The following is a 12634-nucleotide window of genomic DNA, read 5'->3' on the forward strand; positions in this document are numbered from 1 at the left end:
TATTTGTACTGTATGAATTTTTCATTTCTTTGACTATTTTAAGAATTTCATGTTGGCGTATCTCTTTAAAGTGTTTCAATGATGATTTGGCCCTTATCATGATTTAGGTTTGCACTTTTAAGATAATCTATAAGTGCTACATTGGGTTTACTGACCAACTTTTTGATATCATCAGCACAGGCCTGGCATTCGTCCCGTACGCGGGGCCGGTCAAGGCAAAGATATCCAGGACAGTGGAGAAGAACAAGATAAAAACCATCTTCAACCCTCCAGCAAAAATCGGGAATATTCTGCACTCAATCACGGACAACTTGGGTTTAAAAACACCAGGTGTCTAAAGGATTCCTTGTGACCGACGCAGCATTGCATCACGCAACGCCTCTCTGAAAATGTGATAAGTGTTTGCCTCGGACAAACGGAAAAATCCTGGGTAGCGGAGCACAAATGGTTCAAATGGCCCTGAGCACTATAGGACTTAACTCTCCCTAGAACTTAGAACTACTTAAACCTAACTAACCTAAGGACATCACACACATCTATGCCCGTGGCAGGATTCGAACCTGCGACCGTAGCAGTCACTCAGCTCCAGACTGTAGCGCCTAGAACTGCTCGGCTACTTCGGCCGGCAGCGAAGCACAGCCTTGATGAAGAACACACAATTTGAACAAACCAAGATACTGTGTATAGCGAACGGCTTCTGAGGCTCTATTATTAAGGAGGCAGTGAAGATACGAGTCAATGATAACCAGGTCAACCAGGATAGCGGCTTCCGACTTAGCACCGTGTGGGACACAACATTAGCAAGGATACGACGAGAGCGAACCGATAGTGGCAGGATGCTGGCCGCTGGTGGAACAAACAGACCGCACCGAGACGAGACGCCGGGACCCACCGTCCGCCACACACACACACACACACACACACACACACACACACACACACACACACACACACAAGCCCCCGGCCTCCATGCCTTATTGGTCCAACCAGCACCAAGAATGCAGAGAAGCCCGTGATCCAGCGGCTTTTAGACCCGGACGAGACAACCCGACACTTCGCCTGAAGATGGTAAGCAAGAAATTTGTTGAAACGTTGCCGGAGAACGACGCATTGACAGTTGTCAACCTGGGAAGGTTTGATCTCCGAGATCCGCCAAGAAAGCCTGCATTCTCAATAACCATTATTAACGCCTACCATAATATTCACATTGTTTGTGCCTACACTCTGCAACTTGTTTCGTTCTAATTTGAATTCCAGAAGTGTGTCGTTTAATTGCTGTTACAACAGACTGTGCATTACAATGGTCGAGGTGGGTACTGTAAAAAATGTTGAAATGATCGCGTTGGTTACAGCACTGTAGTGTATTATTGTTATTCCCACAAATCTGATCATGCTAATATATTTTGATTCATCAATTAAAATGCTATACGTGCTCTCAACGATATCTTGTTACCAATTTTCACAAAATAGGGCCTCAGTACATGTTTCATAACTGCACTACACTTTGTTCTATATATATGAAGTTTTCTGATAACATCACTGCTGGTGAATTTACTCTTACACAAAGCACTTAAATGATCACATTACACGATCACACAATGAATGGAAGCAAATAACGCAAGGGAACCTTCAGCTTGAATCACTTCTTAAGATTCTTGTTTTGAAAGGTATTTGTGTTTGTCGCACGCTAGAAAATGGTGCTGCAGTTGTCTTATATTTTTCTATGTCACAGTGGCTTCATACGTTAGCATAACGTGCCAACAATTTACAATATGCTCTTGGTCGTCACGTTCAACTCTTCTAGCCACTCTGCAAATTTACTATCGAGCAGACATTCAGCACGAACTTTCTGTGTATCCTGTGTCTTTACTTTACCGACGTTAAGCACTAAAACATTCACTCACGTAAAACAACCACTTTAACACTAGCACTACAGGTATAGCTCGCACAACGTATTCTAGGTCCTAGCAGTCAGCGGCGAAAGTAAACTAACGAGTACTTACATGCAGGACTCGCAGCCAACACCCGTGTTCACTGTTTCTGCGAAGCTGGACTGACGTAATTGTCAAGTGAGTCGCTGATCACTTCTGATGTTATGAGAGTAGTATTCCAAAACCGCAACCGATCAAGAGTAGCCTCTGCAATCATCTCAAAATAAAAAAATGGAAATATCTAGCAATGCAGAACACAGAGCTAAGGCCTGCATTACACTGTCAAATTTCTTTGTCCAATATCTTTGTCAAAGAAATTTGATGATGTAATAGGGAACTTTGTCAAATGTCGTCATAAATTTGATCAAATCTAGGGCCTCGCTGTAGATTTGATCAAAGCAGTCGCTTGTCTTCTGTTCACTGCAATGTGACGTGTTACCATGTGGAACGCTAGCATCGATGCAGCGTTCTGTCGTCTATAGTGTTTTTATAAACATTGCCGGTAAATACATTTGGTGTGTACCGACAACGGCAAAATTAATAGAGATGTTTGAAGCTGATGAGGCGCTTTACAACGTGAGGCACCATGAATACAAAAATAGATTAAGAAGATAGGAGACCTAACCAAACCTAACCTAACTCTCTCCTGTAGCAAGGAATCTGAGTGTTACAGTGAGCCTGTCTTCTGCCAATATATCAGTTCGTGAGTATTGTGCTTTGTGATGTGAGGATACATTTCACTGAGCACATACAGAAATGTATGGTCATCCAGTCTTAAGTAATTGATATATGACTTGACGTCGTCCACTATAAGCTCACGTAACAAGTTTTGTTGAATGCTTTTATCGTGTCGTCGTAGAACCCACGGCTTCACCAGGGTACTTTTCCTTTTTTCCCCCCGCTTCTCTTCCGCATGTGCACACAGTGCAACTGTGGTACACGCAACTGTTGCGGTTGTTGTTGTCAGCCATCTTGAACTTTGACGAAAAATATGATGACAGTGTAATATCCCTCTTCAGCGCCACATCAAAGAGCTTTGTCAAATATATTTGACGAATATTTGATCACATCTATGATCAAATCTTTGACAAATAAATTTGATAGAGTAATACAGGTCAAGTAGAGTACACAAAACATTCTGTCACGGCTAAGGCGCAATTGTTTATTGAGGCTAGCATTGTCGTAAACGTAGTAGTGCAGGTCTGACCTCTGTCGGTATCTTACCCAACTGAAAACCAACCCCCAGCCCTTCCCCACCTAATTGCCACGTAAAAGTGTCCCCATGCATGAATGCAGATGGAGATTTATACTATAGTGCATAACAATACAGGAATACAAGAATACGTGAAGGAAGGCAGAATAACACCACCACAACAGGTATCAGTCGCACAATGTATCCTAGGCCCTTGCAGTCGGCGGCGAAAGTAAACAAACAAGTACTTACCCGCAGGGCTGGCAGCCAACACCCGCGTTTAAGAGCTACTAGACGTTGGAAAATTAAATATTGCTGTCGCTGTATGTTGCATGGATCAAATAATTTTAATGTAAAACTACCTAAATAATTTTAAAAACCATCACAATTCCCACTACCCACTAGATGCAAAATTTGCACATCAGACTCAGATTTCGTGGGAAAACCACTAACTTGGCAACATTGGCTGGCAGACGCAGGTGGAAATTGTTGCAGGAAACGGAACATTTATTATACGCGCAAACGAAGTTAACACTCGGCGCGTAGCTGATGGGAGAGACTGTAAATGGGGAATGCCTTTACGGTCGCTCCCATCAGCTACTGCGCTGAGTATGTCTGCGAGTATAGTAATGGCACGATCCTGACAGTGGAGGCAATGTCACCCAGCTACATATTAGGAAGGGACATTCTACAGGTGGGGAACGCGAAAATCGATCTCTCTGTAGATAAATGCTGTGTTAAAATGTATAGTAAGGATTTGGCTCGGATCTTCATTAAGACGAAAGCTAAACATGGCAAATTTTGCCAGAGGGAGGCTAAGTTTGTGACTATTGAAACAACGTTAATAAGGAATCTTTCAGTTGCTCAAGCTGATCGACGCTAAATGCACCAATAACATTAATGATATGCACGATCTCAATGTAGCATTACAGGGCAATACCTTCAAATATGGATATTTAACAGATCAACAAAAGTATGAACTCAGTAGTATCTCGTACAAATGCAGGTATTCACTGAGAAGCCCAGTGTAATCAAAGGTTACGTATATCATATGCAAGTAAAACAACATGAAATGTATTACTGTGGCACCTACTCAGTTCCCTGGACCAAAAGAGGGGTAGTAAATAAAGAGATTAGGAACATGCTAGATTTGGGAATTGTAGAAACATCACTTTCACCCTACAGCAGTTCCTTATTATCAGTAGAAATATCAGGGTAGCGTAAGTTTGATGATGGATGCAAGAGCTTTAAACAAAATCTCACCTGTTGGGACACAGCCTAGAAACCTTGCGGAACAAATACAAAAGTTTTATGGACGTGTACATATTTATACTCGATTGGTCTGAGAAGTTCGTACATTAGATGAACAAATACAAAAAGTTTTATTGAGGTGTAAGTATTTATCATCGATTAATATGAGAAGTTCGTATGGCAGGTCCTGTTATCAGAGAATCATCCACAGCTTCATTTTCAACGGTAGAAGCTATCAATTTTGTGTTTTACCATTTGGTCTATATGTGAGTAGGAGTATATTTATAACCGCCTTAGGCACAGTACTATGTCGTCATCAAATTGATAAAGTTACAGTGCATGTACACGACCTACTGACAGCTGCATCAACATGGGAACAACAACTTGAATTGCTACAAGCGGTATTGCTGATGTCTCTGCGAACATGCATAAATCTGTAATTGTGATAGACAAAATTAGGCATGTTAAGATAAAGAACTTGCGTTACACAAAACGCCTGTGGAACAGTATGATATCTTCTTCAGAGACAATCTACGTAATGTTACGGAACACAGCAATTGATAAATGCCCATAGCAATCAAAGTTTCAAGTATATTCAGTTGTCAAAGTTTTATCTAGACATTCTGCCTAGCTTTGGTGTTATTTATGTATGTACTTTTTATGTATGTGCCTTTTAGTGTGTGTGTGTGTGTGTGTGTGTGTGTGTGTGTGTGTGTGTGTGTGTGTGTGTGTGTGTGTGCTGTATAAGAAAGAACGTTACTAAACTAGAATACGAACTAAAAAGTTTAAGGGGGGAAACCACATTAGGAGGTTCAAAAAATTGCATTTATTGCATAAATAAAATATCACATAAAAAACTATCCAAGAATGCGCTGTCAAAATGTTAAAGTGAAATTCGGATTCGTTTACATTTTATGAGCATAGAACCGAATGCACATCGGGTACAGGCTCGAGCACAGATAGGGCGACATACCATCATATGATTTCCACGGATGAAAATCCTCGACACGAGTATTGCCCAGAGGGAGAAGGCACCTGGTGTGACTGGCAGAAACGAACAGGCCTTGGAATGTAAAATGAACCGCACCCTACTCCACTGCACCCCGACGTACAGAAGGAAATTCTTCCAGTATATGAAGATTTATCAAAGGATGAATTAGTGGAGAGATGAACTAAACTGTGAGGCAAATATTCCTTACACAAATATTCCTTACACTGTCGGCATCGCGACTATTAAAGATTATAAGCAAGAATTATTGCAAATACGATGATTGGAACTTAAATAGTGGCAACTACTTACTTACAACTGTTCAAAGTAGTCATCAGCGTTGTGTAGAACCCGTTGCCAGTGATGTGGAAGGCGTAGTATACCGTTGGCAGAGCCTTGATGGTATGAATGGAGCGGTCTAAAGGTATGGTGATTCTCGTGTACGACTTTGATGGTGTTATCCTAACGCATTACGTTCCTCCGCGGCAGACCGTCAATGCACAGTATTACTGTTCCTTTTTGGAGTGTCACCTGCGACCAGCTTTGCGAAAGAAGCGGCGACACTTTCTGCGCAACCCACCCATCATTTTGCACGACAATGTGCGGGGCATACAGTGCAAGCTGTGGCTGTTCTGTTCGGTCGATGGGACTGGGAAGTACTATACCATCCACCAAACTCGCCAGACTTAAGTCCTCGTGACTTTGATTTGACTCCGCAGATGAAGGAACCACTTCGTGGCATTCGCTTCAGACTGTTCCAGAGATTCGACAGTCACTAGACCGCTCCATTCGCACCATCAACGGAACAGGCTCTGCTAACGGTATACTACACCTTCCACATCTCTGGCAACGGTTTCTACACAACGCTGGTGACTGCTTTGAAGAACAGTAACAGGCGCAAACATGTAACTCTTTTGTATCGGTTGTGAATAAATAGTTGTCGCTATTTAAGTTCCAAACCTCGTACGTATTAACATCTTCATACTGTACGTAAATAAAGTTGATCGATGAAATATGCGCGTTAAAAAAAAAAAAATTCACACACCCATCGAAACGCAATGTCTTCGACTTTACACAAAGCGAATATTTTCAACATCAGTGATCTGATAACAAGGCTTTATGTAATCTAAATTTAACAGTGAAACCGAATGACAGTACTATTACGGACTTTCATAGAAAGCTATAGTACATGAACTTTGAGATCAAAATAACAAAAACTGTGCGACTGCACTAATGTGGTGTGGTAGACAACCAAGTTGGTACTGAAAATGCAGAATAAAATTTACACTTACTTTAACTGATATGTCGAAAAGTGTGAACAGGTGTGGCATCATGTGCAAAAACTCTTGTATGAAACACGAGTACATGACTTGCGGTCTCAAAACGCAACGACACGAATGAAAGCAGTGTGTACGACAAACTCTTTTTTCCGCGTGGTCAAAGCTTTGCGTTACGCTCCAGACGATGGCCGTGGACTGTTACTCACGTGATCGTGCTGCACTCAGAAACTGAAAGAGTAACTTATATATACAGTAGCAACAACAAGTATTTTGACAAACACATTTTCATAAAAAACAATTATTGAAAGGAAAATCTTTATTACTATTATGTCCCTTGATTAACAGCGCCAATAATAATTCGGTTTACAGCAACGCTGAGAGCCACAGGCACATTTTACCGACAGGTGGTGTTGTGTCACAATATCAATGTTCACCTTGAACATTCAGGCCAACATGGTAGACATACTAACATACAGGTCCTGTGAGTATGTATGTCCCATCACTAATTGTTCAAGGTGTTCTGTTTCTTTTCTGATCATGAGTGTATGTACCCACGAACTGTTATCCAACTTAAACTCGTATGCCAACCTTCGACTTAACTGAACGTAATTGAGTTGAACTGTAACTGGCCTTCATTAAATGCGCAACTGAAGTTAAACAATTACCTGGCCCTAATCAAAATTTCCACTTACCTCGCATCTTGACATTGTTGCAGATTTCTCGAAAGCACAATAACAAACAGCAAGCAGGCAGCGTCTAAGCTAGATTTCTATTTTTAAATAAAATTTCCACACAATATTCAAACTGTTGCATACCACATGGTGCAACACAATGGTAACCCTTCTTTAAACAGAGGGATGGGGAGAGTAACTAATCCTATAAAATAATATTCCAAGACAACGATTTTAGAATGAAATATGTATTCAAAAGGACAAGGGTAAAATTTTGCGTGATCTTTACATGTATAAAACTGGTCTGATTCTTCTCGCCTCAATATATCATATATCATTCATTCAATTCATCTCTCCTGTCCCTTACAATAAATGTTTCTCGCAACAGATAGAATCACAAGTCAACACAGCACTTCTGAATACATCCGTCACCTACCATACTTCAGTAAGAACTTGCCAGACTGCGCGGTGGCAAAGACTGTGTCATAGCACGACCGAAGATTAACTGCAACACAATTTGCTCTCTCTCTCTCTCTGTGACATGCACATCGATAACTCACAAAAATCAAGATGATATGCCCACCTTACAGTGCTGCCAGCTATCGGAACTGCATGGAACTGTAGGGGTTGCAGAGTGAATATTCCACGATGTCTCACAACAAATTCCACATTTTTGTAACCAAAAGTGGCCGAGAAAAAAATGTGTTACATTACTTACTGAACGCCCCTCGCGTTATCTTCGAATACACCGTGTCTCCTTTGTTCATCTTGTCGCGTATTTCTTTCAGTTACTTAATGTACAATACAACAGGTGTTCTTCCCATATATGTTCAAAGTTTCATCAGGCTATGTTACTTGGCAATGACACATCATGGGAAATCTATTTTCGTCCTTAGGTTTCGCGCATTGGTCTAATAGCTTCACAGATGGAAAGAGAATCAGAAGCATGTCGCGGCACTACATTATTCCACGTTCTTGACCAACTCTTGCCTTGAGTTCATAATATCCATTCTGTTTAAGGCAGTTTTCCCTCAGCTGTCTAAAGCAAAAAAAGGCAAATCAGTGTAGCGCTATCGTTAACGGAGAGTAAAAGCCATTTTTTGCCAAAGCTTTATAATAAAGGTGCATACTTCAGGAGTTCTTTCACCACGCATGACGTGAGATTCAGTGTGGCTTTCAGTGTCATGCCTCGTATTAAATCACTTATGACACACGTCACAGCAGAAAGGGCGTTAGCTGGAGTGCAGCTGCGAGTGTCTCATCTGACTACACGTTTGTCTGAAGGTCTTGAGACGGTTTGCTGTGTATTACCGAGTGGTTCCAGAGGCTGCCTCTGCTCTTGAAGCTCTTCTGACACAAATCACAACTGTATGGGCGGGTGCCTGTGTGGACATTAATATGATTCTTCAAACTACTTTCTTGCGAGAATTTCTTATGACAAATTCTGCAACTGTACGGCCTCTCCCCTGTGTGCATTCGCAAATGATTCCTCAGCACAGAACTTTGCGTAAATGTCTTAGGGCAGACGCTACAGGCGAACGGCCGCTCTCCAGTATGCAGACGTAAATGGATGTTCAAGCTGGAGCTATACAAGAATTTCTTTTGACACAGACTGCACTCATATGGTCGTTCCCCTGTGTGCTGTCGCGAGTGGCTCTTGAGGTGGCACTTTTCTGTGAATGCCTTATTGCACACACCACAAGTGTATGGACGTTCCCCCGTGTGCACTTGCGAGTGTTTCCTCAATTTGCTGCGAAACTTGAATACCTTGTGGCACACTTCACATTTATAGGGACGTTCTCCCCTGTGTGACCGTGAGTGTGTCTTCAAGCCAAGCCTAGTTCTGAATGTTTTGGGACACACACTGCAGGAATATAGTGTGTCGTGACTTCCCCCGTTTTTTACCTCACAGAATGCATCCTTCTCGATGGTGCACTCTGTGGTGTTGCCCATTCCTGTAGGTAGGCCAAATCGTGTAAACAGACTGCCACCGCCACCAGTTCTGTTGTCGTCCTCCAGGCCAACGGCGAAAACACTGCAGAGTTACAGAGAAAAAACTGTGTCAAAAAATGTTCTCATGGCAGAATTCTCTAGGAAATTAGGATTATATTAACATAGACAAGATCCCCAGATGTCTTAAGATGCAGGGCAATCTGCATGGTCTGAGGATAAACTTATAAATGAATGAAATAATCCATTAACATCATAGATACTTAAATAAAATCTTCTCAGGTTACAAGCTGTGTCTCTTAAAATGCAACAATGCAGTTTTCGACTGCCCTGACTTTGGCTGTCACCTCTACCACAGCCACTGTTTACGCCTTGAGATGGCTTCACCTTCCCCCACTGAAGGGAAGAGGTTTGCAGTGTATAGTTGGTGTCTGAAGAGCCAGCAGACATGCCAGACAGCATTGTCCTGCAAGTTGCCGAGTTTGCAGCTCACGCAGCTCCATTGTACTGTGAAATCCATTGCACTGACAAGGGCACTGCAATCCCCAAACACAACCAGGACTATTCCATATCCATGAAGCCACAACACTGGCGACTTCCTGGTACCCATATGCTGGGCAGACCACGGACTGCCACCTACAGCTCTCTGGCAGTCTGATCTGAAGTCGAACCTGAATCTGAGTGACATATGGCAAGTCTCCAATACCATACACCCAGACCAGGACTTCACTAGTTCAACCCCCGATTGTCTTAGCAATCGATTCTGACCTTGCTTTTGGCACTTTAGCTGTACGCCCGCTGCCTACCCACCCGCGCCTACCAATGCGCACACATAACCCACTCACCATCCTCCTTTCTGCTTGTTAACCTTGCTACATCCATATTATCTGCTTCTTCTCATGCACAGAGTTTTCTTCCCAACAGGCACCTTCGTGGCACATCACATATCCTCATTTCGATGCTGCTCTGCACCATTTGGCCCTGGTTGCATCCCTGGCCTTTTTGCCAGTGCCCCTGTTCTCCATTCCACATACTGCAACTGGTTGTACCATTTGCTGCATGGGGAAGATGAGTGCTGTGACCTTGGCTGCCGCCTCAGCCAAGACCACCATCTATGCACTGAGATTGCTTCACCATCTCCCTCCAAAGTGAAAAGCGTACAGATGGTTTCTGATGCCCCATCACAGAGGAGTGCAGTGTAAAGGTGGTACCTGATGACCCAGCACAGAGGACTGCAGAGTATGAGTGGTGCCTCATGACCCAGCACGGAGGAATGCATGGTGTGGTGGTGTCTGATGACCCAGCACGGAGGAATGCAATTTATGGTGGTGTCTGATGACTCAGCACAGAGGAATGCAATTTATGGCTGTGTCTGATGACTCAGCACAGAGGAATGCAATTTATGGCTGTGTCTGATGACTCAGCACAGAGGAATGCAATTTATGGCTGTGTCTGATGACTCAGCACAGAGGAATGCAATTTATGGCTGTGTCTGATGACCCAGCACACATGCAACACAGCATTGCCCAGCAGGTTGTCACCTTGACACGCCCCTGCAGCCGACACAGCTCCACTGCACTGTAACATCTGCTGCAGTATCGATGGCACTATGATCACTAAACACAGCCAGCACTATCTCGTACATGTGAAGCTACATGACTCTGGCCACTTCCTGGGTTCCACACGCTGGGTGCATTTTATAGGACTGCTGCCTGCAGCGCTTTGACAGTCTGAATCCGAGTTTGAAACTGACCATGAATCCAAGGGACATACAAGTCTCCAATACTAATCACCAGGATCAGGAACATGCCAGTGCAACCGCCAATTGTAATAGTGACCGATTCCGACCTAACCTATGGCAATATAACCTAGGGTGGCAGACTGTGAACTTTCTTTTGCACCTTCCTGGAACTGTATCTGCGGTGAGAATTATTCTCATAGATCAGGACCATCTCTTACACTCCCTTTATGGAGAATTTCTTTACTGTTGTTCACATTTTCTTTCTTGCCTTCTTGTAAAAATAAACTTTCACTGTTTAATGCTACTTGTGCACCTTCTTGTTTTCTGCTTGCACCATACCACAACAGGATACTTTATTGTTAGCCACCTACCCCATCATCAGGATTAAAAACCATTGACAGCCAGCGCTGGCAAAGTGTTCCAATTACATAGGCGTAATTGCAGCATCTGGAACCTTCCAGAGTGGGCCGAAGTGAGGTATGTGCATAAGGCGAGTTGAGAAACTCATGGCAGCTTCAGTTCACTGTGGCACTGATGACAGGTGGCGTGAAGGACCAGCACTACATCTGAAAGTGCCACTGTCCGCCCATATAAGTGTCAAGCATCTGTCTTCACTTTCAGCTAATATCTAAAGCCTACCCTCATATCCTGCTATGTGCATACCCCTGGTGTCTTAATTCCTTCATAAAGGAATGTAAATATGGTGAAACAGGAGCCAAGACTTCCATCCTTTTAAATTGTGTTTTATGTCTGTTTTCCACATGATGTTCATGCTCCTTTTTTTAATATGTCTCTTGAGCTCGGTACAACACCCAGAAACTCTGATTATTCTGACCTACATAGGCACTGATGTATTTGCAATGGATCACCATACACACAGGGCACTCTAAGAGATATGTTGTCTTTAGCCAAGTGTAACATATCTTGAATCTTGGAGGCAGGCCAGACAACTGGTCTTAGTACATGTCTCCACAGCACATGTCCTACGGTCCTCCTCGTTGTCCACAGTGTGGCTGGAATACAACAAGCTTGGGCTCTTTCACAAATGGTTACAACAAGGGTGACAATGCAAATGCTTTTAGGTGCCACTGATGATGAACAATTCCTGGTGAATCAGCAAGAGAGACCAAGACAGCTGCACACTTCCCATACTGTGAGTTGATGAGAAGCAAGGTAGGGCGTACTGGAGAGACGTGGACTGAGACCAGTGTTTGGGCCAGTCTCCAAGAAATGAGACCTGATACACCCTGTTAAAGATAGCATAGCTCTCGCAAGTTGCCACTGTCCGTGGTATCTCCTGCGAATGCGGCAGTATCTATACAGGTCACATAAATCACAATGTCACTGAGCTTTACACTGATATATTAAACACAGGAAGCTTAGGAAGTCGGCCATAGATGAACATTACCTGGAGAATGAACATCAATACAATTCGAAAATACAAGAGTCTTGGCACTTACGTCACCATCATGGAATTCCGTTATGGAAGAGTTGGCTGAGATTAGAATAAAATGCGACATTTTTAACAGTGACCAAAAGCACACCCTCAGCGGGGCAGGCTTTGAAAATCGAGTGAAAGCACAGGCAGATGCTTGATGCTTGTAGGAAGGTGGGAGCAGCAATTTCTAAT

The 12634-nt window shown here is 43.1% G+C and overlaps 1 protein-coding gene across 3 annotated transcripts in view; it reads right to left on the reverse strand.

Annotated features, from left to right (window-relative positions):
* Positions 1 to 7399: 7399 nt before the first annotated feature.
* LOC124717109 (zinc finger protein 239-like) overlaps positions 7400 to 12634 on the reverse strand; it is an 85503-nt gene continuing 80268 nt past the window's right edge. The window contains exon 7 of one of the 3 annotated variants that reach the window (XM_047243822.1): positions 7400 to 9348. In XM_047243822.1, coding sequence (XP_047099778.1) covers positions 8580 to 9348 — 769 coding nt within the window. In that variant the 3' untranslated portion in view covers positions 7400 to 8579. The remainder of the gene's footprint in view (positions 9349 to 12634) is intronic. The other 2 variants (XM_047243821.1, XM_047243823.1) reach the window with 2 other exon arrangements.

This window comes from Schistocerca piceifrons, chromosome 9, assembly GCF_021461385.2.
Source record: "Schistocerca piceifrons isolate TAMUIC-IGC-003096 chromosome 9, iqSchPice1.1, whole genome shotgun sequence".
Taxonomy (NCBI): Eukaryota; Metazoa; Arthropoda; class Insecta; order Orthoptera; family Acrididae; genus Schistocerca; species Schistocerca piceifrons.